The sequence below is a fragment of the Thamnophis elegans genome, chromosome Z (genome assembly GCF_009769535.1).
Source record: "Thamnophis elegans isolate rThaEle1 chromosome Z, rThaEle1.pri, whole genome shotgun sequence".
In the NCBI taxonomy this organism is placed as follows: Eukaryota; Metazoa; Chordata; class Lepidosauria; order Squamata; family Colubridae; genus Thamnophis; species Thamnophis elegans.
This window is the reverse complement of record NC_045558.1, coordinates 24,281,530-24,303,673: the sequence shown is the minus strand read 5'-3', so window position 1 is coordinate 24,303,673 and position 22,144 is coordinate 24,281,530. Positions and strand designations below refer to the sequence as shown.

The window sequence follows — 22,144 nt, the reverse complement described above, 5'->3', positions numbered from 1 at the left end:
CCAGCCGGGCAGAGCACCATTCACTACCATAGGGGGTATCCCTAAGGTGCCAAGCTATGTGCCCGCTCCTGAGTTCCCAGGTATTGGCACATTAGGGATACCCCTTAGGAGCTCTGCCCTGCTGGAGAATGAGGTTGCATGAACGCCCTAGCAGGCATACCTCCTAGGCTCAACATGTCCAGGCCCAGCTCTCCCTGCAGCCGCCACCGCTGCGCTCCAAGCATAACATCTTCTCCAGTTCCAAACTCCAAAACTCGGCTGCCGAGTCTTCCAGCAGCAGCCACTCTAGGAGTGCGCTCTATGGCTGTGGGCTCATAGAGCCATTGAGGAAGGTAGATTCACTTCAAAACCATGTTACTATTTTAATAACAGCAGTGATTCACTTAACAACTTGGCAAAAAGGATGAAAAATGGAACAAAACCCATTTAACAAATATCTCACTTAGCAACAGAAATTTGGAGTGCAATAGTGGTCAAGTCGAAGACTGTCTGTAAAGAATTGTGGAATGTAGGAGTATACATTCTTACCATGCCATAGAAGTATTTTAGCAAATTAAATAAACATTAAAAACATTTTGTCTCCTTTCTTAGATATGCGTCACAAAGATGTCCACACGGAATTGCCAAGGAATGGATTCTGTGATCAAACCCTTGGACACAATTCCAGAAGACAAAAAAGTCAGAGTTCAAAGGACACAAAGCACTTTTGACCCATTTGAGAAGCCAAATAATCAAGTAAAAAGGGTGCATTCAGAGAACAATGCCTGCATTAACTTCAAATCTTCATCAGCTGAGAAAGAATCTCCTAAACTCAGACGGCATTCCAGTCCTAGTTCTGTGAGTCCAGACACGCTGTATTTATCTTTTTAAAATTCTTCAAACAAGTTTTAAATATTTGGTATTTTAATAGCAGTATTGCTTAATACAATCGATCCTCTGAAAGTATGTCTATTTTTAAGAGTCAGTGTTTTCTCAGATTAAATACCAGTATTAAAATAAAAGTTTTAATTTTTTAAATGAATAGTTCAAGGTCAATGAAGACCCTTATATAATTTTGTGTAGCTTATATTAATATTAATTTAAGCTATAAAAGTAGAATGGTGATTAATCTTTGAACCATATGGGAATATATATTTAGTTTTGATAAGTCATGAATATTTCTTTTCATAAATTCTACTTTGAAAATTGGTGTAAAACTTTCTATTGGAAAGTTTGGATAGAAGAACGGTTCATGACTCTAAACTAGTTGTTATATAATGACAATTTTAAGGATTTCCCTTCCTTCCTAAGTTATAACCCAAGTGCTATCTTCACAACTAAAGCATGTTGGTGCAGTGGTTAAGATACCAAGCTAGAAACTAGGAGACCAAGAATTGTAGTCATCCCTTAGGCTCAATACCTAAATCAGCCATCAGCAGTTATATTTTCTCAGCCCTCAGGGAAGAAGGCATTGGCATTTCCAAAATTTTATCAAGAAAAGTCCCAGAGTCACTCGGTGTAGTGTAGAAATTTGATAAGTAAATGAAACTACAAGAACTTGTCAAGGAAGTAATCAGGAGTCATCACTGACTAAAGTTGCTTGCAATTTTGTGATATTTTAGAAAAATATTTTGCATTTATTATATTATAGTGGTGCATTAGTAAACAAGTGAATATTGATAAGCATAAGGTAGGTTTTTTATTTCTCATTTTCTTTTCTTTCTTAGTTTGTATTTTTAATTCAGTTGCTATTTATGTTTTCATTTTAAGTTTAAATATCTTTTTGATACTGTATCTCAGTTAAATAACTTAAAAAACACAGGCAGTCCTCAACTATAACTATATTGGACACTGTCCATCACAATCATCAAGTCGTAATGTTTGTAAATCAGGTCACAATCAAATTTTATGGCTCTTTTTTGTGGCTGACATTAAGTGAACTAATGATTTGCTATGAACTGGTTTTGCCAAAAAAAAAAAAAGTCAGCTTTTGGCAAACCGTCCTAAACATGGTCAGGTGATCATGGGAGGGGGGCATGAGAACTTCAGAACCTGGTTATGATGGACCTCCAGGAAAGTCTATGATAACTTTGAACAGTCACTAAGCTAAGGGATACCTATACGAAAGTAAAAAACTTGTAATGGGAATGAACCAGTATGTTAACAGAGTGTTACATCAACCTGTAACTATCAGGTGATGTCTAAATAGGCATTTACTTCATTTGAGACTGGAAGGAGGGTATTATTTTGAGGAAAATGGAAATTATGTATTTGAAAGTACTTTTTGCTTGGTTGGGTAACTGTCTTGTTATATCTTGTCATATGGAGCAACTTTGAATAGATTTGCATAGCTGGTGCAAGGGTAGCAGAACAGATAGTGCTGAGTGCTAAAGTAGTAGTTGTATGTTCTCTAGATGTAAATTTAGATAACAGACTAGCAGAGTTGGAAGGGACCTTGGAGGTCTTCTAGCCCAATCCCCTGCTCAAGCAGAAGACCCTATACCATCCCAGACAAATGGCTGTTCAGTCTCTTCTTAAGAGCCTCCAGCAATGGAACACTCAAAACTTCTGAAGGCAAGCCATTCTATTAGTTAATTGTTCTCACTATTACAATATTTTTTCTTAGTTCAAGGTTGCTTCTCTACTTGGTTATTTTTATCCATTGTTTCTTGTCTTGCCTTCTGTTATTGGTGGCTAATCCAATAGATCAGACTGTCACTTTAAGGGAAGGGAGAACCCTCCGACCTGAGTTGGAAACTCAACCATTGTTAATCCTCCACTACAAAGAACTGAGGTTCCAAGAGATGAATACAAGGCCATTAGAGTGTCTGATGCTCTTTTCTGATGTGGCTTGTCCTGAGCAACTGCCCGAAACAACAGTTCCTGTAGGGGATTGCCCCCTTTTCCTACAGGCGGGTGAGCATCCAAAAAAACCTCAGATCTTCTGGATCTGATGCTCAAAAGGAAAAAGGCTCTTCTATTCTTTGCCCGTACTCTGCTTCCCAAGAGATGCATGCAGGAAAAGATCCACAATTTGCTTTCCTTGCAACCCCGCTGGCCATGCTTCCTTCCTTCCTGGCCTCGCATGTGGATCCCCCTTCTCAGAACGGTCCCAGCCAGGAGTTTTAGATTTCTGGATTTAAGTTTGAAATTTTTTAACAATGCATCATTCTTCAAAATCTGTACTCCACTTTGAAATGAGGAACGCTGGGGTTAGTTATGATTAGCTGTTAGCCAATGTTTCTTTTTCAGTACATTGGGGAAGGCCATTTGAGAGGCGCTGGCTATTTCATCACTGATTGTTAGATGATGATCTTCTGATTCACAAATGTGATCACTATTATCATCCATGCGGAAAAGACAGAATTGCTCTGTCTGTATAAAAGAAACATTCTTCCTTGTTTCCAGGTTTATAACTGTAACATGGAAGAACTTCTGATTTGGATCATGTCTAAGCATAAATAAATCTGGATTTGATGCAGCAATAATTAACTTTACTTATATTTACTGTCAGGAAAAAATGGATTGGGTCTAAGTTTGTACAAAGCAAATTAAAAAAAATTTTTTTTTTCATTCACATGTCTTCAGTGATATATATGTGTGCAATAGTAGGTAATTTCACAGATTAAACTAAGAATGGCCTCTCTGGCTTTAATGATTTGGTTCTTGCTGTGCAGGGTACAGGATTTGTAATTACCTTTATTGATTGATTGAATACTCTTATGTACGTGTAAATTTGCCAAGAAAATTACTTGGAAGCCTTATTTACTAGCTATATGCAAATGGGCTGTTTTTTTAGATTTGGGTATTTGGTTCTTTCAAATTTCAGTTGCTGATTGCATACTATTGCGAATGATGGAAACAAAATTATTTCTTAGTCTGATAGAAAAATATATAAGGCAAATAGCTCTGAGATAAATGAATCATGCTTGGTGCTTGGATCCAAAGAGGAAATTTTTTCTCTGAATATCCTGAAATACACACATGAAGGAGGAAACAGAGTGCACCATTATTTTCAAGGAAGCTCCTGTCTTTCATCAGGAAATAGCCTTTTATGAAGCTCTTATTATAATTTCCTATACTTTCACTCCTCATTAAACAACCCTTTGCTAGCAGTAAGTATTTTTTCTGAGTTAATTTTATAAAATGAGCAGGGCATAGGTAGTTTTTACCTCAGAATGTTGCTTCAAGGCCCACTTTTCAATGATTCTAATTTACACTGTACCCTCTCAGTGTTGTTTGAAATAAATACACCTTATACCAAAATAAAATGGATGGATCTTTCGTTCCCCTTCCCCTTCTTTTAAACATAGAAAATTTTGTCAGTAAAAGAACCATTTAATGTTAAAATTGTGATATAAGTGATCTAAATAATTGAAAAAAGCAAAGAACTATTTAAAATGTGCATGTTATGAATTTTTATATTGTATATTTTGAGAATTTCTCCTCTCCCAATGAAAAAGGTTTTTGAATGTCTTGTTTGCTGAGCATATTCATCTATACTTGTCTCTGAAACACAAAAAAATTATCCAATGGACTTTCTGAGATGAAAAGTGCATCACAACATTTTTTAAATGTGGGACACTGTTAATCCTTACAACATAGAACACACCTTTCATCTTCAGGAAAAAGCAATTGACCCTTCTAATTCAAATCCAGAATTGCCAACCTCCATTTTCTGCTCTGTAACAGATGGACCATCTAGCCATTTGAATCAGATAATTAAATGTTTGAAAAATCAGAAAAATGCAGTATAGAAATCTGTGTGAATTTAGAGAAGCTAGATAAGATCATGCTTAGATTGTCAACTTGATAAAACTTCTGTTCTCTGGCTTACCAACTGAAGTCCTAAATACTAATTATTATACTAAATAATTATACTAATTCCAAGAGAAAATGGCTGACTGAAGATAGTTCTAAAAATAAATGGAGCTGACAGTTGACAGCCTAGTACAAGAGAGCTAAAAAGCAGATTGCTTCTACTTTTTCTGAATTGAAGAGAATTACTGGAGATTGTTGAAACTTCTCCTTTACCTGACAAAGAGATTGCAAGACAGCAATTTTGGTTGATGGGTAGGAATCAGAAAGACAGAGGGATTCACCATTTTGCTCTAACTACATATTTTATCTCTTTGTGGCCACTTACTAACTATTTTTGGAAGTTGCATATGTGGATTGAAGAAAGTTAGACATCTTCATAATCACAAGATTGGAAACACTGAGTGAAAGTTTTTAATCTTCAATATAAGAATATGAAAATTTACTTTAATAACTTCTAAGCATTTAAATAGCAAAATGTAAGAAAAGGTTTGGCTACCAAATGTTCTAGGGGTTAAAAAAATGAAGTTTTGGACTTTGAATATTAAGATTTTGAATATTTTTCAATAAAAATAAATGTAAATTTGTGGAAAGCAAAATTGAGTTTTCAGACCAGTAATTGGTGTTTTAAGACATCTTTGAAGAATTGTGTTGATATCTACTTCAAGAAACGGAAATTTGTTGTTTCATCTAAAGAGCTGTCTGTTATCAAATAAAGCTATCAGAACAAAATGAGTCGCCTTCGGGGGAAAGGGGCAGCATATAAATGTAATAAACTGAACTGAAAATACCCAAGAAAATTTACATAAAGAGAATATAAACATGTACCTTCTGTTACTAGGTACATTGGATGAGGTTTTAAAAATCAAAGAATAAGAATGAGAACTCCAGAGAATAATTGGAATGGTTTTATTGGATTTATGATGCTAAGAAATTTGTAATAAGATTTATTAACGATCTAAATCTGGGATCTCAAACTCATGGGCCGCGGGCTGGATGCGCCAATTGCTGGCCTCGCCTAATTTAGAAAAGGGAAAAATCCTGATATGTCACGTGACTATGCCGTGACTATGCCGTGACTATGCGAGTTTGATATCCCTGATCTAAATGGATTGCAGAGAAAGATTGTTTTATTGAGAAGAAAAGAAGAAAAAAAGATTGTAATATTGGTTTATTCGATCAGGAAGTCAATGGTATACATTATTATTTTGTGTGATTCTTTTTGTATTTTTTAAAAATCTTATTAGATTATTAACCTAAAAAAATATAAAACCTTTTTTCCCCATATAATTAGTTCACGTGGTTCTAATTTTATAGTGCTTAATCTGGTTTTATATTTAATTGTTTTTCTTTAATTAGGAAGATTGGAGATTATTTATTTTGCTATAATCTAGGCAATGTCTCTATTAGGCTATAGGAATTAGTTTATTTTGTGATAGTGAAATATGGTGCCTGTAGAGGTGAGACATGGAATCAGTGGTGGTTCCTACTGGTTCAGCCGAACCGGTAGTAGCTTGGCAGCCTAGTTTGCTGGAACCAGCAGCGACCCAGGCCTGCCATGCTCCCGAGCTGGTGCTATAGGCACCACCATCTTGTGTTTTGCTTCTGTGCATGTGCAGACCAATTTTTATTGCATTCATGGTCAAATGTGCATGCATGCAGAGTGTGTGGTGCACGCGGGAGCAAATCAAGCAGGCAGTAATGCTGGCAACAACCCACCCCTGCATGGAATGTGTATGTCTTGATATGATAGTCCTGTGTATATGTTTATCTTGTTCTGAGGTGAATATTGGATAATTCCCTGTATGTAGTCAAGATATGATGATCATCCTAGCTGTCCAGTTAAAGCAAAACAGAAATATATATTGGGCAGCAGTGATATAGAAAGATGTTTGAGGTGAGTGTTCATTTTAGTAACAACAGGAAAGATATCCTGTTATGGGAGAGCGGTTCCTTTAAGACTCTTTGGCCTGCCACACTCTCATTAAGGGGGGGAAATAGCAAGGGGTAGAATGTGTTGTAAATAAAAAATTCCCTTCTAGGAGCTCAAGGTTATTCTTTGTCTCCGCACCTTTGCACCTGACCGGAACCAGCTGGGTGGAGATGCCAGAGAGGAAGAAGAGGATTGGACCACGTGATGGATTTGTGGGTGTGGGGACAAGATCATGAACTTTCAACTGGTGGAATCCCAGGAAGTTTCAGAATTGGGATTCCATAGCACAATACCAACATGTCTGTTTTATTAAATTGGAACTTTAAGGATAGCTCTGCCTTGGACTCTGATTTAATTCTGCATGATATTTGGAATGCTGACAGCATATATGCCTGCTATAATTAAATCCATTCACTTTGTTTCCAGTGCACTCCTTTTCCCTTTGCTTCTACATAGGACGGAGGTCCACAACCCTTAGTTGTACCATATACCGTCATCAGTCTATGGCATGCTAGCAATCAGGCCACGGAAACAAGTGAAACCCCATTCACTGGATGCAGACAGCACACAAAACTATATTCTCTCAGGACAACGGGAAACTTTTCTCCACAGAATTGGTCCCTATGCCAAAAATTTGGAGGCCATTGGAGATAGGTCTTTGCATTATGTTTTCCAAGTATGATAATTTAAATCTGGTCATTTATGTCTGAAGTGAAAATCTGGGTTGAATTAATAAAGGGAATTAACCCCTTTGGGTTTTTTCATGTTCTCCAGTGCACTGCTTGAAGAGTCCAATGCTGGGTTAACACAGCCTATCTGCCCTTGGACTGAGTGATGTTTTTTAGTTGACCATGCCTCCCTTTGGCTCTGCATGCTCAGTTCGAAAACTCAGTCTGCCCGTTAGGACTGTTTTGGGGGAGCTCCAGATAGGCTGGAAAGTTTCCCACTTTGGACCATGTTTGGCTTCTCATATTAGAGAAAATTATCTCTATTGCAAGAACTGTCAAAGATTTGAGGTTTGTGTTGCTTTAAGAGGGCACCCAGGCTTCCCTTCAGCTGCTGGTTGCAAGCGCTCCAGGGGACTGTAATCCCTCGCCCAGCGAAGGCTGGCGAGCGGCAGGAGCGACAGGGGCGGTGGCAGACCTTCCCCAACTGAGCCCCAGAGAAAAATTCCCTCAAACAGAGGTTTGGGAGCCTGCAGGCCTTCTAGCTAGGGGCCATTCAGCTGCTCAATTCTGCCCGGCAACAGCAGCGATGGTTGGAACCTTCGTGTGCTTTTCGGGCTGTCAGGCTAAAAAGAGCGGGAGGAGGCTGCGCACGCAGCCGCTGCCATTTTGGATCGCTTCGGAGCGCGTTGAGGAGAAAGAACACGCGGCTCATGTGGAGAGCTGATTCCTCCAGCCTTGCCTTCGGAGAAAGCAGAGAAGCGGAGAGCCCAGGCAGCCCAAGCGGAGCCACAGCCAGCCCTCAGCGACCGCGGAACGCCGCAAGGAGGCTGGGGACTAGTCTGGGGAGCCAGCTAGTCTCTCCCTCCTGAGAGGAAGATAAGTCTCGGGGAACCGAGGGCGGTGGGAGGAAGGAATCCGGCCCCCAGGCGGCCCTTCCCTCCTGAAGATTCTGCGAGCGCATTTGAGCCTCCTCGGCCAGCGCGTGCCCATCCCAGCTCCAGCTATCTTCCAGGCCTCGTGGGGACCTGAAATGGCAGAGGAATGCAGGGAGGCCTTAGGGGAACAGGCAGGGCCCTCCAGCAAACGCAGCAAGCTGGATCCCTCTGTGAAAAAAGGCAAAGGGCACAAAGGCTCAAATGAAAGATCTTCACCAAGAACCACAGTGGATCCCAGGGAGGTTTCTAGGCCCCATCAGCCAGAACCTAGCCCAAACCATCGCAGCAGGGAGTCAGCTTCCCCTGATCGTGAGGCCCAATCCCCTGGAGACAGTAAATTCTTGTCTGGGGATGACTATAGGTCCAGAGATCCATCTCCAGAAGCTTCTTGGGGGTACCCCGACTCCCCTAGCTCCTCCATTGGAAAGGAAAGTGATTCTATCCAGGATTCCCAGTGTGGGAAGGGTAAATCCAGCTCAGGCAGGCCTAGCCATTGCAGGCCCAGTAAGCAGAAGCTGAGGAAGGGTAAAGGCCATGCTCTTTCTGATGAAATGAGGGAGGTAATTTCCTTAGCCATTTCCCAAGGGATAGCTGAGGGCATTAGACACAGGGGCTCTCGCAAGAGCAAGGCCCCAAAGGAAAAGGCTACGGCGCTTCCCCACCCTGGGACTCAATAGCTTGGGCATGTCCCAGCATTGGACTCTCCGAGCAGTGCACTGGAGAAAGACCGTTGGCTTGCCTGAACAGTCGTTCTCGGGGCACTGCGAGGAGAGTCCAAACCCGCCCGGGGTGTTTATTTCTTGTAAACGATGTGACTGTATTGACTGTAACTGATTACAGGACGGTTTCCTTCGTTTTCGAACTGAGCATGCAGAGGCAAAGGGAGGCGTGGTCAACTAAAAAACATCACTCAGTCCAAGGGCAGATAGGCTGTGTTAACCCAGCATTGGACTCTCCTCGCAGTGCCCCGAGAACGACCGTTCAGGCAAGACAACGGTCTTTACCCATGATATTCTAATGATTTATTTCCAACACTTAAGCCTTTATTTAGGTACTTCTCAACTTATGATCACATAAATTGAGTCCAACATTTATGTTGCTAAGTGAAATGTTAAGTGCCCCATTTTATGGCTTTTCTTGCCGCAGTTGTTAAGTGAATTATTGCAGTGAATTATTTGTTATGTCCCACTTGTTGCTCTGGATTAAGGATTACAACTTGGTTCTGATGCTGGACCCAGAGGTATTGGCAATTTAGTCCACAGTCACGGATTCAAGAATATCTGTAGACATGTTTAATAACAAGGGACATGTTATAATGAGGGACAGAATATCAAGGATATTTTAATTTTTGCAAATTGTTAAAGTTTATTAAATTTGTTATGTATAATTAATTTTATTTCATATTTGAGATTCAGTTGCAAGTTAGATAACCTATTATCTAATAAAGTCTGCCTATATCTTAATTCCTCCAAACTATCTTGGAAATAAACAATTAGAAGGAAATTAATTTGCAATTAATACAAAATTGTAAATTTTTCATCTAACACATGATTTATATAATTAGCAGATTGTAATATGATGAATAGACCATTAGGATTTGTGGAACTTAAACATAACGATCTTAAATCTGTGCCTTGTAAACATTTCTTGTTTAGTTACTAAACTTGCTATTTAGTTACTAAACTTGCGAGAAATTAGTAATAAAATCAAGAGCTTATCTAGCAGTTCATCTTAAAATATTTAACTTTTATTTAACTTAACAATAGAACAATTTCTAACAATAGAAATGTTTAGAAGTCCAATTTATCATATTTTTATTTTACTCTGGAGAAAATAAGAATACCGTAGGCATTAACATCTTTTTTTGTTATACATTGCATACATATTTTGACCTGTAATGAATGCTTAATGGTAAATGATAACTAAGGAGGAGCTAGGGTAATAATGTTATATGTTGAGTGATCAAACATTAAATATCTCTGGTAGAATCTTATTAGTTTCAGTAATAATATTTGGCCTTCATGGTTGGTTGGATACTTGTTAGAGATTACAGTTATGAGTACATAAACATTGATATACTTTTTCTTTTTTAATGTCTTGCAGCCAACAAGTCCCAAATTTGGAAAAGCCGATTCTTATGAAAAACTGGAAAAACTGGGTGAAGGTTCATATGCTACAGTGTACAAAGGGAAAAGCAAGTAAGTATATTTGTAATATTCACATGTTTAAGATTTTGTCAATTTAATTTTTTTAATGTAGATATTAAAGTAACATTTTAATAAAATATTAATTATTGTGTGCCTTGGAGGCAGCACATTATTAAAGTAAAATTTCATATTGCAAATCAGGTATACTGAATGGGCTTAAATCTAGGGCCAGTGATAGTTGGCACAACCCGTAATCTGCAATTGATTTCTTTTAAAAATGTTTCTTGTAGTACAGAGTCTATTATGTTCTGCTAAATTTTATTTTTCTATCTGCAGAAAATGTTAATTTAACAAATTAAGCAAATCAATTTTGCTGACAATTTGAAGTGGTCAAATCATCACTAAATGGTCAAAAATGATTTGCTTCAATTGAATCTACTACCGTCTATGTTTCTAGGCTCAGAACAACCTGATATCAAAATCTTATTTATAGATTATTATCAGCACAAATAAAAAAAACACAAATATAACAAAGGCAACAGTAAAAATATTGGGTTTCTGTCGTGATGGACTCTTGTGACGAGCCGATTGACAGATGATGGAAGCAGTTAGCTTCCTCCCATAATTGGGGCTTACCAGGGGTTGTGACACTAAATGTATGTATGTATGTATGTATGTATGTATGTATGTATGTATATATATTTATTTATTTATAGTCAGTCAGTCAGACAGAGACACAGACAAACACACATTCTAAAAATACATTATTGGTTGAAATTACAACATATTTAATATCTTGGAGATGCTTCTTAGATTGAAAAATGTGAAAAAGTTTTTTGTTTTAGTAAGATAGAGTGAAGTTCCTGTGTAGAGTGCCAATTACTTTATTGTGCTTTTTCTTGTATGCTGTTCCTGCCTCTTATATCCTGACACTATATATTGAACTGTCTCTGAGGCCTCTCTGTGCCGTCTGTATCTTGGCTCCTGCTAGTATTAGTAGTATAGCCATTATTGTCATTGTACAAAATAAATACAACAAAATTGGTTTTAGCCTCAGTAGTGCAATCCATGACAACAAATACAAACAACACAAATAGTATAGAGAATAATCCCAATGCAAGAAATTAGGGGAAAAGAAAAAAAGAAAAAGATAAACTAGTCATATGTCCTTGCGTGCGCTTGGAGTGATTGTGGTTGTGTTTTAGAGTCTACCAGCCCAAGGATAGAAACTATTTTTTAACCTATTTGTTCGGCTGGCTATGCTTTGATGTCTTCTGCCCAATGGTAGAAGTGCAAAGAGACACTGACCAGGGTGTGAATCATCTCTGAGTATCTTCCTTACTCTGCTAAAGCAGCAAGACCTAGTGATGTCATCCAGTGGTATTAGAGGGCAACCAATGGTTACTTGTGCCAAATTGATCACTCTCTGTAATGCCTTCCTGTCAATTAACCCCTACTTTTATAGATTTGGTACTTAGTGCTTGTTATGGCCTCCTATCATCATTAATTCTTTCAGTCCAGCCCTTTCCAGCCACTGATATGATTTCCCAATGTCTGGTACCTCAGCTATCTGTTGACAGTACATCCCATCTTGCCATGTCACTTTCTCTTCTTGATCTTCACCCCATGTCTGTTGCTTCCCCAGACATTCTCCCAGCAACTCAATTTTGGTTACCATTTTACTGATGTACTTCTGGATGCTCTGGGTTTATTTATGACTTTTAAATTCATAAGATCCGAATCTTCTCTTTCTGGCTGATATATAGATAGGAAATAATAGCAGAGGCACACAGCATAGGCATATGCCGTGAAGCAACTTAAAATTATTTAAAATAAAATTATTATGAATACAAATAAAAATATCCTTTTGGCTTTGCCTTACTTACCAATTAATAATCTAAAAGTACAAAAAGTTCAAAAGCAACGTAATAATCATACCTGTACTTTTTGAAAACAGTATAACATTAAGTGCAAGGTACAAAAACAAAACAGAAAAAAAATCCACAATAAAATAATATGTTCTGAAACATTACCAATTATAAAAGAAGTAAACAAGTTTGTTCTGTTTCCCGGAAATTAGAAAAAGTATAAATGATGTAGTTTGATGGATGTTGCCATTTTAAACTCGGGTCAGGATGAACTATGAGCCTTAGTTTAATTGCACTAACAAAGCAACTATAATTCTTACATCTGTTTCGTCTTAATTCAGTACTTTGGAGAACAAGCTTACCGAGGCCAATAAAAGCCTATGTAGACATTATTTCTATTTTGGTTTGGAATAAATGATAAATGTCCATTTAAGTTTAAACCATCAAATAAAATGTCACAGTATAATTGGAATAAATACCCAAGATTACATTCTAGAAAATGGTTTTAAAATGATAATGTTTTTATGAAGGATAATAGTTAGAGTTTTAGCATAAGAAGCATTGAGCGCTGCAAATAGAAAAGTCTATTAAAGTGCTAAGATAATTGTATTTTGGTCTTTTTATTCCAGAGTAAATGGAAAGTTAGTAGCACTGAAAGTAATAAGACTTCAGGAAGAAGAAGGTACTCCATTTACAGCTATCAGAGAAGGTATGCTTTTTTATTTGGCTCTCAATTTTATCTCCCTCCTTTTTGTAATTACAGCAGACATCTTCTTTTCAACTTCTTGTTGATTCTGAAGAGTCTTTATGTTTCTCAAATTATATGGTTACAGTCCTTGGATAAGTTGGATTGCTACTTAAAAATCAAAATCACTCTAATGTGTGGGAGTTATTATAAAATAAAAAAATCTGTTTTCGGTGGATGGCTTATATAGGAACTGGTATCAGGTATACATGACAGCATGTATGCAATTGTGGAGGTGTAGAAATGCCAGTGGGAGTTTACATTAAGAATATTCTGTTCACAAGACTGCTGCTGAGAAGTAGAATCCAAATCCAGAATAATTTTAAATTGGCAGTGTTCCAAGGATGATTGTTTGTTTATTAATTAAAGTCACTGAAAGTGTACTAAAAAGAACATTTTAAAAGATAATGTGAAGTAATAAGTATTTGACTTTTTTAAAAAAATAAACAATGTGTTCAGCATGTCCAAATTATTAACTGATGCTACTGGACATAAGGAAAGAAATGTGGCTTGCATTAAAAGAGGAGCTAAGGTTTAAAATAATGTGTGAGGGAGAGTATAAGAAGTGCTTGGCTCCAACCAAGGTTAGGTAAACTAGCACATATGTGCTAGTTGTTCCTGACTCTAGGGGGCAGTGCTCATCTATGTTTTAAAGCCGAAGAGCCAGTGATGTCTCGGTGGTCATGTGGCTGGCATGACTAAACACTGAAGGTGCATGGAACACTGTTACCTTCCCAGCAAAGGTAGTTCCTATTTTTCTATTTGCATTTTTACATGCTTTCGAACTGCTAGGTTGGCAGAAGCTAGGACAAGTAACAGGAGCTCACTCCATTGCGTAGCACTAGGCATTCAAACCACCAAACTACTGACCTTTCTGATCAACAAGTTCAGTGTCTTAGCCACTGAGTCACTGCAATCCTTTAAACCAAGATTAATTAGTCGTTTAATGTTGGCTATCTCAATATGAATTTTCTGAGCTGATGTCCAATACATTGAAGAGTATCAAGCTAGACTGTTTTGTAGATCCATGCTAGGTAATATGGATTAATCTATAAAATACATTTACATACTAAAGTTACAATTCAAAAGAATTTTCAAATCTGTCCAGACTGTATTTTCACTAAGGTAATTTATTAATTTCAGTAAATTAAAAATTAACTAGTCTAATTTTCAGTGCTAAAAAGACATATTGGATATTCAAAGTATTGCTATTTTCTTTTCATCAGAAATGTATTATCTAGCAGATATCAGTTTTAAAAATTACAAGCTTGGCAATTAAAGAGATACTTCTGGTCCGGGAAGGAGGACATGGGGAAGGATTTCTTATGCACTCATAGAAAACACTTGTTTATTTTCTGGTAGTGAATAGTTTATAGGTATACAAAGGTACACATTGCAATAATCTAAAAAGAGATATGTTTCACACTAGACAGATCTAACATCTTCAGGAATGATACAGGTAATTCAGAAGCCGTAGTACATTCTTTGCCTTTCAGATTCAGTATTAAATTCAGAACAATGAACATGAAAGTTTTCATGATTTTTCCTACTGTGAGAATCAATTCTCACACTGATAAGTAGACTGGTAAATATTATGTAAACATGTCCAGGTGTAAGTTGTGATCTGCTATGTGCTCGATCCACAAAAAAGATGAGAGACATTTAGTATTTAGTATAAACAGATACATTCAAAACAAAGATGATGTTTTTCTTGTGCTGTTCCTGTAGCCATAAACATTTTCCCTAATATTATTCATTATTAATACTATCTAACTATTCAAAGCTTATAACCAGGTATGATTATTTTAAGCTCAATCTGACAATAAGTTTTGTTTCTAGACTAGAATTGAATTCCCATCTCCCAATTTGTCTTTCAGCTGATGAGGTACATATCAGTCCTGTTGATTAAATACAATTTCTTTTTGCTTGCAATAAATTATAACAATAATATATTAAAAATTAAAGTAATATTAAAAAACAAACACTTGTTAGATCTCAAACAATTTCTTTCGAGTTCAGTAAAGGAAAGAGGAAAAGTTGGTTAACTTTGCTTTGTTAAATTGATTGTTTTGGGCTTTACCTAATTTTCACTTTTTTCCCTTTTCATTTTAATCTATTTTTTCTTCTGCTTTTTCCTATGAAAGAAGGAAAGAGAAGTGTGTTGCTGTATTTCTATGAGAGGGAGGCTAGTATGTCATAAAGATTGATAAATGTCTATCTTGAAACTTTATTTATAAATTGGACCTTCTATGTTAAAGGCAATTAATTTTCAGATCTCTCTCTTTGATGTATATAGATTGGTAACATGTACTTTTTTATTGTTAGGGAAGGAATTTCCAGGATCAGTTTCACCTGAACTGGCAACCCTAGATTGCATTGATGGGGAAGCTGAATGTGTACTGTATTTGTGTGTGTATATGTGTATTACTTTTTTTCTTGTATAAGAGGAAATTGTCATAAAATCAGAATTCTCTTCAAGAAAATATAGTGTAAATGAAAACAGAAATAGAAATTCAACAGCATATAAAATATACACATTTGCCGTGTTTTCCCAAAAACAAGACAGGGTCTTGTTTTGTTTTGACCCCAAAATAAGCTTATTATTTTTCAGGTGCAGGAGATGGTGAGCGTGGCCACCTCATGGCTGCTGCTGTATTGCAATATTTTCGAGGAGTGCTTATTTTGGAGGGGGGGCTTATTTTAGTGTATGTGCTCAAAACCCAATTGGGTTTATTATCCAGGAAGATTTTATTTTCGGGGAAACAAGGTATTAGATTTATAGAATTTCATTTTTTAATTGTATGGGTTTCCTTGCGGGAGCTCTACATTCTGTGTTGTACGGATTAAAAGAGCTCTACATTAGGTAGATAATATGAAGAAATGTGATTGCGAAACATTAAATGGACCTCAGGGTTGCTTATATGCCTTTATCTTACAGGAATTGCATAAATAAGCATCTGACAATGAAGTCGTATTTAAATATAGTAAAATAAATCAATTCACAGGACTTTCTTCTTTGGTTAGGGTTACAATTTACAATAATTGTAAAATGTGGTCACATGATAGCAGGTCACTACTATAAAATAGAATAAAATATATCAATCTATAATATTATATATCATAACAATCCAAATATATTCAACTGATTTGGGTTTCAATATAACATCCAATTAAATCAAGACTTGAGATTAAACCTTTGTGCAGAATTGTTAAAAAGAGCATTATTGATACTCAGTAGGAAGAATGAAATGTATGTATTTCCTTCCATTCCTCAAACATTACATTTTAACTGCTGAAATAGTATGACATTATAATAAGCAGTACATCAAATGTAACAACTTGAATATAAGCAAACCAGAAAAGCATTTATTTTAATTTTAGACTATTGCATCATATGCTAGGATGCTTGCTCAAAATTCATTGGGGAATTAAATTAAAAGAGAGCCATCTGTTTATCTTTACATTTGCTTCAAGTAAAAAAAAAACATGTTAAATTAGCATTACATAACAAGCTTCTAATAAAATTCTTAGTATGAGTTCTTATTTCACATTAACCCATAACTGCTGGTTTTCAACAACACTGATGTGCTGGTTATGTTTATTTAGTTTATAACCTAATCCTATCTCCTGGTTTATTTCTACATTACTTTATTAAATTGCTGAGATTTTTAGATGTGGATAGGGATATGCAGTGAGTAAAAGTGATATTTATACGACTAAAATTATAGGACATTGGCAATTTCAAATAGCTTAGCTAAATTTCTGTGCAGAAATAAAGTATTGATTTCTAGTGCAACTTGTAAACATATTTTATTCATCATTATTTGTAATGGCTCTTTAAAAATGTGTGGAATGAATTTTTAATAACATACATTTTGAACTAATTAATGAAAGAATACTTAGGTTTTTAAAATCTGCAAAGGGAAAAATTATTTATTTCCTTACTAAAATGCTTTTATAGATACAGATCTCTACATTTATCTCCTAATTAGCTATTTCTTTAAGACAAATGGCTTTCTTGCCTATAAATAAATGTCTCATTCTGCATATTCTTTTAGGCACTCCATTCTCTAAATTCCTTAAATTGTTATTTGTAGGAAGAATGTCTAAATAAGGGTAGTCTGGCACTAGCATTACAGAGGATAGTTAGTGAGCTATTTAGATATCCATGCTTTCCACAATTGTAAATTGCTTGATACGCAAGAATTATTTATCATGAATTGCAGAGTTATTTATTTCTATTTTAACCCATAGGATGTTGTGTTGCTTTATGTTCATTAGTAAAAAATAGTTTTGCTTCATATTTTATTTTATATTAGTTGATCTTATACCTATGCATTTTATCTATTGTACATTGATATTCAGAGACAAAGATTCAAACTTATTTCAGCAAGTGGATTAAAACTATCCAGGCTATTAATCAGCTGTCAGACAACTCATTTAAGATTAGTTTGTTTTATTGTTGTAACATTGTCTACACTTATATTCCTATCACTTTGATACCTTTGAAATAAACATAATTGGTAGTAAGTAATTAAATTAAAGGTAGGAGGTTAAGAAAAAGGAAAGGAGGTAAATCTAGTTTATGCCGATACCATCCTTTCAACTCTTTATCTCCTTGCAAATCAACCATGCTACAAGATCTCTACATAAATTCAATTTATATTTTGTTTACTTGTCTGTTTTTAAATTTCTGATTTCCGTTTCATCACAACTTTCTTGATATTTCTTTTCTTTTACCCATATTTACACTTCATATATTTGATTAGTGATTTTTGTATTCAATCCACTGTCAGCGTTCCAAATATCATGCAGAATTAAATCAGAGTCCAAGGCAGAGCTATCCTTAAAGTTCCAATTTAATAAGACAGACATGTTGGCAACAAACTGTGGAATTCCAAATCTGAAAACTTCCTGGGATTCCACCCAGTTGAAAGTTCATGATCTTATCCCCACACCCATAAATCCATCACATGGTCCAATCTTCTTCAACCATGCTGGCATCTCCAGCCAGCTGGTTCCGGTCAGGTGAAGAGGTGTGGACACAAAAGATGACCTTAGCTTCTAGAAAAGAATGACAACAACACATTCCACAATTCTTCTCCTTTCTGTTACCCCCTCCCAATTACTACACTAATGAAACAGCATAATGAAATAATAGAGAGTATGGCAGGCCAAAGATCCTAAAAGGGATATAACTGCAGGCCCGACATCCATATTCTTTCAGTACCTATTTCATTCCTGATTCTTTCACTTCTTGTTCGATCTCATATTGTAAGTCTCAGAAATCCATCACAGCAGGTGGTGTCCAAAATGTCTGTCTGCCTTACACAGAGTTTATTTGGCTTTTATACAGTTTTAACAAGGAAAGGAAAAGTAGGGTAGCAACAGAATCTTATTGGTACATTTTACTTGTCAATATCTAAGACCATCCCAGCCAGAATAGTGGCTTCACATATCTATAGGTTCCTGGTACTACCTGGTTCTAATAAACAGTTGAGGTCATAGATGTTGAGGTAATAGGTTATTGAGATATGGCAGTTTGCTGCGCATGTCTGTACATAACCTGTATAACTCTACATCATATATTTTCTTGCAACCCCTTCTTATTGCATAAAATTTATTTTTTATGTTTTTCTTCATTTACCCTATTCTAATTTCTGTAAAATGGACATTTTATATACAATCATTATATTTATTTCAACAGATATTCATATATTTCAACTAAATCGATTCAGACTGTTACCATTTGACCATTGTTATCACATAAATGCTTTCATGGTATTTTTGCATCCATTTTCTCATATTTAATAATTTTTCTACCAATGCGTGCAAATGTATTTATGTGATATAATTTTACTATTTACAATAGTGTTTAAAAAATTGTGATTTTTTTTTGAATTTTCAATGTTTATGCATGTATCTGTAACCTAAAGCATGACCCGTTTCCACAAAAGTCCTATAACTAAATAAAGATTTGTTTATATAAAAAATTAACATATGAATCAAAAATATTATTCATTTCTTTATTGAAGAAATATCCTTTGATTTTTATTAACAAGGTTTGAAAGATTAAATAGATTAAATCAGCTTAATTATAATGATATATATATCTTGTTTTAAGTTGTATTAGTTTTTATTTTCATAATTATTATTTCTAAAAAATTGTCATATTTTTATGATTTTGTTGTTACTATTTAATAGCCTTAAAATAGTTTCAACATGAAAGTATTAGTTTGAATACTGCAGTATTAAAATATTGAGTAAATAGTTTACTGTAGCCAGTTGGTTCTATAGCCACATTTATTCTTTTGACTTAAGATTGTTTCTGGAAGACATAAGCTAGGAAGAATACATTTTCTCTTCTGCTTCTTATAATTGGGGGAAAATCACACTAATTTCTGCCAGTGATGCTGGGCCATTCCAATTTTTAGAAGATATACAAAATGTTACTGTGTTAAAAACACTTTTTGGAGAAAAGTATTGAATTCTTTTTTCATAGGTTTTGTTTGTCTTTCAGCGTCTCTCCTGAAAGGTCTAAAGCATACTAATATTGTGCTGCTTCATGATATCATCCATACAAAGGAGACGCTGACCCTGGTATTTGAGTTTGTGGTGAGTTTATGCAAATTTTTTGTATTCTATAACATAAGTTAAAAACAGAATGGCTGCCATTGGATAAAAGAAACCTGGATAACTTGCATAGTAGTCTCTTGCTGCCAATATAGTTTGGAGTATAATATAAAGATTATTCCATACTTAAAATACTGTGATAAATCATATCAGATATTGTCTTAATTTTTTTTCAGATACATAAGACAAACTTGTTACAACTATCTTGATTTTTTTTCTTATCCCCCATTCTACTATTTAGAGATGTATAATTCCTACAATTGTACTCATTTTTAGTATGTATTCATTATCTGTGTAAAATTTAGTTTATTATATTTTGAAAGCTGATTTAAGGGCTCCATGATGTGCAGAAATACATAAAGAATTTAAACAAACTACAACTTTGCTTTTAACCGCTCACTTGGTAGAGATAAAAGAACAAGAACTTGTACTTTGCGTGAAAGGAGAAAGTAAAAAATAACAGATAATCTGTCTAATATGAAGCTAACATAAAAATATGCCAGATTTTTAACACTTTGTTTCTATAATATGTGTAAAGTTGTATTAAAAAAATTGAGAACTTTGAAAACATATGCAAGATTTTTCAAGGAAAAACTGAGTGTTGGCCTTTCCTTAGCTATCCATTAGCAAGCTACTAACTTTTTTTTTTTTGCAAGTTAATGTATTCATTTATTTACAAGAACTCTTATATATGTCCTGCAGTAATTGAAATATTTTTAAGTGGACTATTTGGTAATTTTGGTGAAAAATATACTATGATTGTAGATTCAGGAAAATATTGTGAGACTTGAAAAGGAATTTAATTGCGTTCAAACTATGTTTTTTTAATTGCATCTGGAAATTCTGTTTTAATAATTAGTATCAGAAAACTATAGTGAGCATAATTTATACTCCATAGTTTCATTTCCCTTTGCTGCATTTCAGCTATTAATTAACATTTCAGATTCACAGTACACTATTTAATGATATAATTCTATTCAGAGAATCATTATATGAAGTTTGGATTTAAATTCTCAACTAATCATCCTACATTTTCCCAAGACCAACATATGGTATTTATATAACATGATTTTAGTATTTAGCTGCAGTATTGAATGAGTAATTATAATTAATTCTCAAATTTCCACCAATGGAAAAATAATATATAATTTATAAGAGATAATTTAATTTTAACTAGATTTAACTCTTGCATAACATTTTTATAGTCAATAAATCTGTATAGTTAATATTCCAGTAACCAATTTTACACACACACACACACACACACACAATTTTACATGCTATTTTTATACAGGATGCTCTCCTACTTTATTATAAACTACTCGGATTGTCAGAAGCTCAATATATCTCTATGATAGTTAATGCAAAAGAATATTGTATGATCTAGAAATGGGAAAAGATTAATGTACAGATGTATGGCTGTCAAAGCAGTGAAATGGAAGAGAGTATATAAACTACTGCATCATTACATTAACTCACAAGTAGTTTGTGTTACAAAGAAGTATAGAGAAAAATGCAAAATTTTAAAAAACGAGTTAAACAAATGTTTAATTTTTTTCATAGTCCTCAGTTTATGATTTAAAATTATAACAGCACTAAAATGATTTACGACCAATTTTGCACTTATGGCCATTTCAGTGTCCTTTCATAGTCATGTGATCAACATCTGGGTCTTTGCAACTATTTAAAGATAATAGCGGTCCTATTTGCAGTCTTCCCAATTGGCTTTCAACAAGCAAATTCCGTGGGTGAACTTAGATTCACTTAATGATCAAAGCAAAAAAAAAAGTTAAATTGGGCATTACTCACTTTGCATCATTTAGCGATGATACTTCTGCTCCCAATGTTGGTTATAATTAAGGACTACCAATATCCTTGCTTTACCTACTATAGCAAGATCTTTATGTAAATTATATCAGAATGTAAGATGTATTTATTGCTATGAAGAACATCTATGATATATAAGAAAGTAGTGTAAGTACTGTGTTTGGAAAAAAAATCAAGAGATTAGAATATAAAAGCTTTCATACCTATTAAATGCAGATAGTTAATGTATGATGATCAGTTGGAGGTGTTAACACATGAAATCAAAATTGGATATTATAATATTAACCCTTAGATGACAATAGCTTAAGGTACCTTATACTTAAATAAAAGTATAAAATGGAAACTGAAAAATCTTAAGTGTTAAATATTAGAAGACAGTAGCATCAAAGAACAATTAGTGAACTTACACTTCAGACATATCAATAAAGATAGGTGGTATTCTTATAGATACGAATGGAAAATGTGCTGAAGATGAAGTTGATGCTATTGGCTCAATGTCTTATTCATAATGATTCTATGAACCATCTGTCTTCACATTTTCCATGGTTTTTGCAAATTGTCTTATGCTCTGTCTGACATTCACTTTAGTGA

General features: G+C 34.9%; 1 protein-coding gene across 2 annotated transcripts in view; it reads left to right on the top strand.

The window, feature by feature from the left end:
* The window catches only part of CDK14 (cyclin dependent kinase 14), a 251,510-nt gene that overhangs the window by 82,095 nt on the left and 147,271 nt on the right, over positions 1–22,144 (top strand). For both annotated transcript variants that reach the window (XR_004256835.1, XM_032235075.1), the window contains exons 3-6: positions 592–837; positions 10,437–10,531; positions 12,978–13,057; positions 19,614–19,708. Coding sequence is in view for 1 of the 2 variants with exons in the window: in XM_032235075.1 (XP_032090966.1) it covers positions 592–837; positions 10,437–10,531; positions 12,978–13,057; positions 19,614–19,708 (516 nt within the window). In the remaining variant the exon portion in view is untranslated. The remainder of the gene's footprint in view (positions 1–591; positions 838–10,436; positions 10,532–12,977; positions 13,058–19,613; positions 19,709–22,144) is intronic.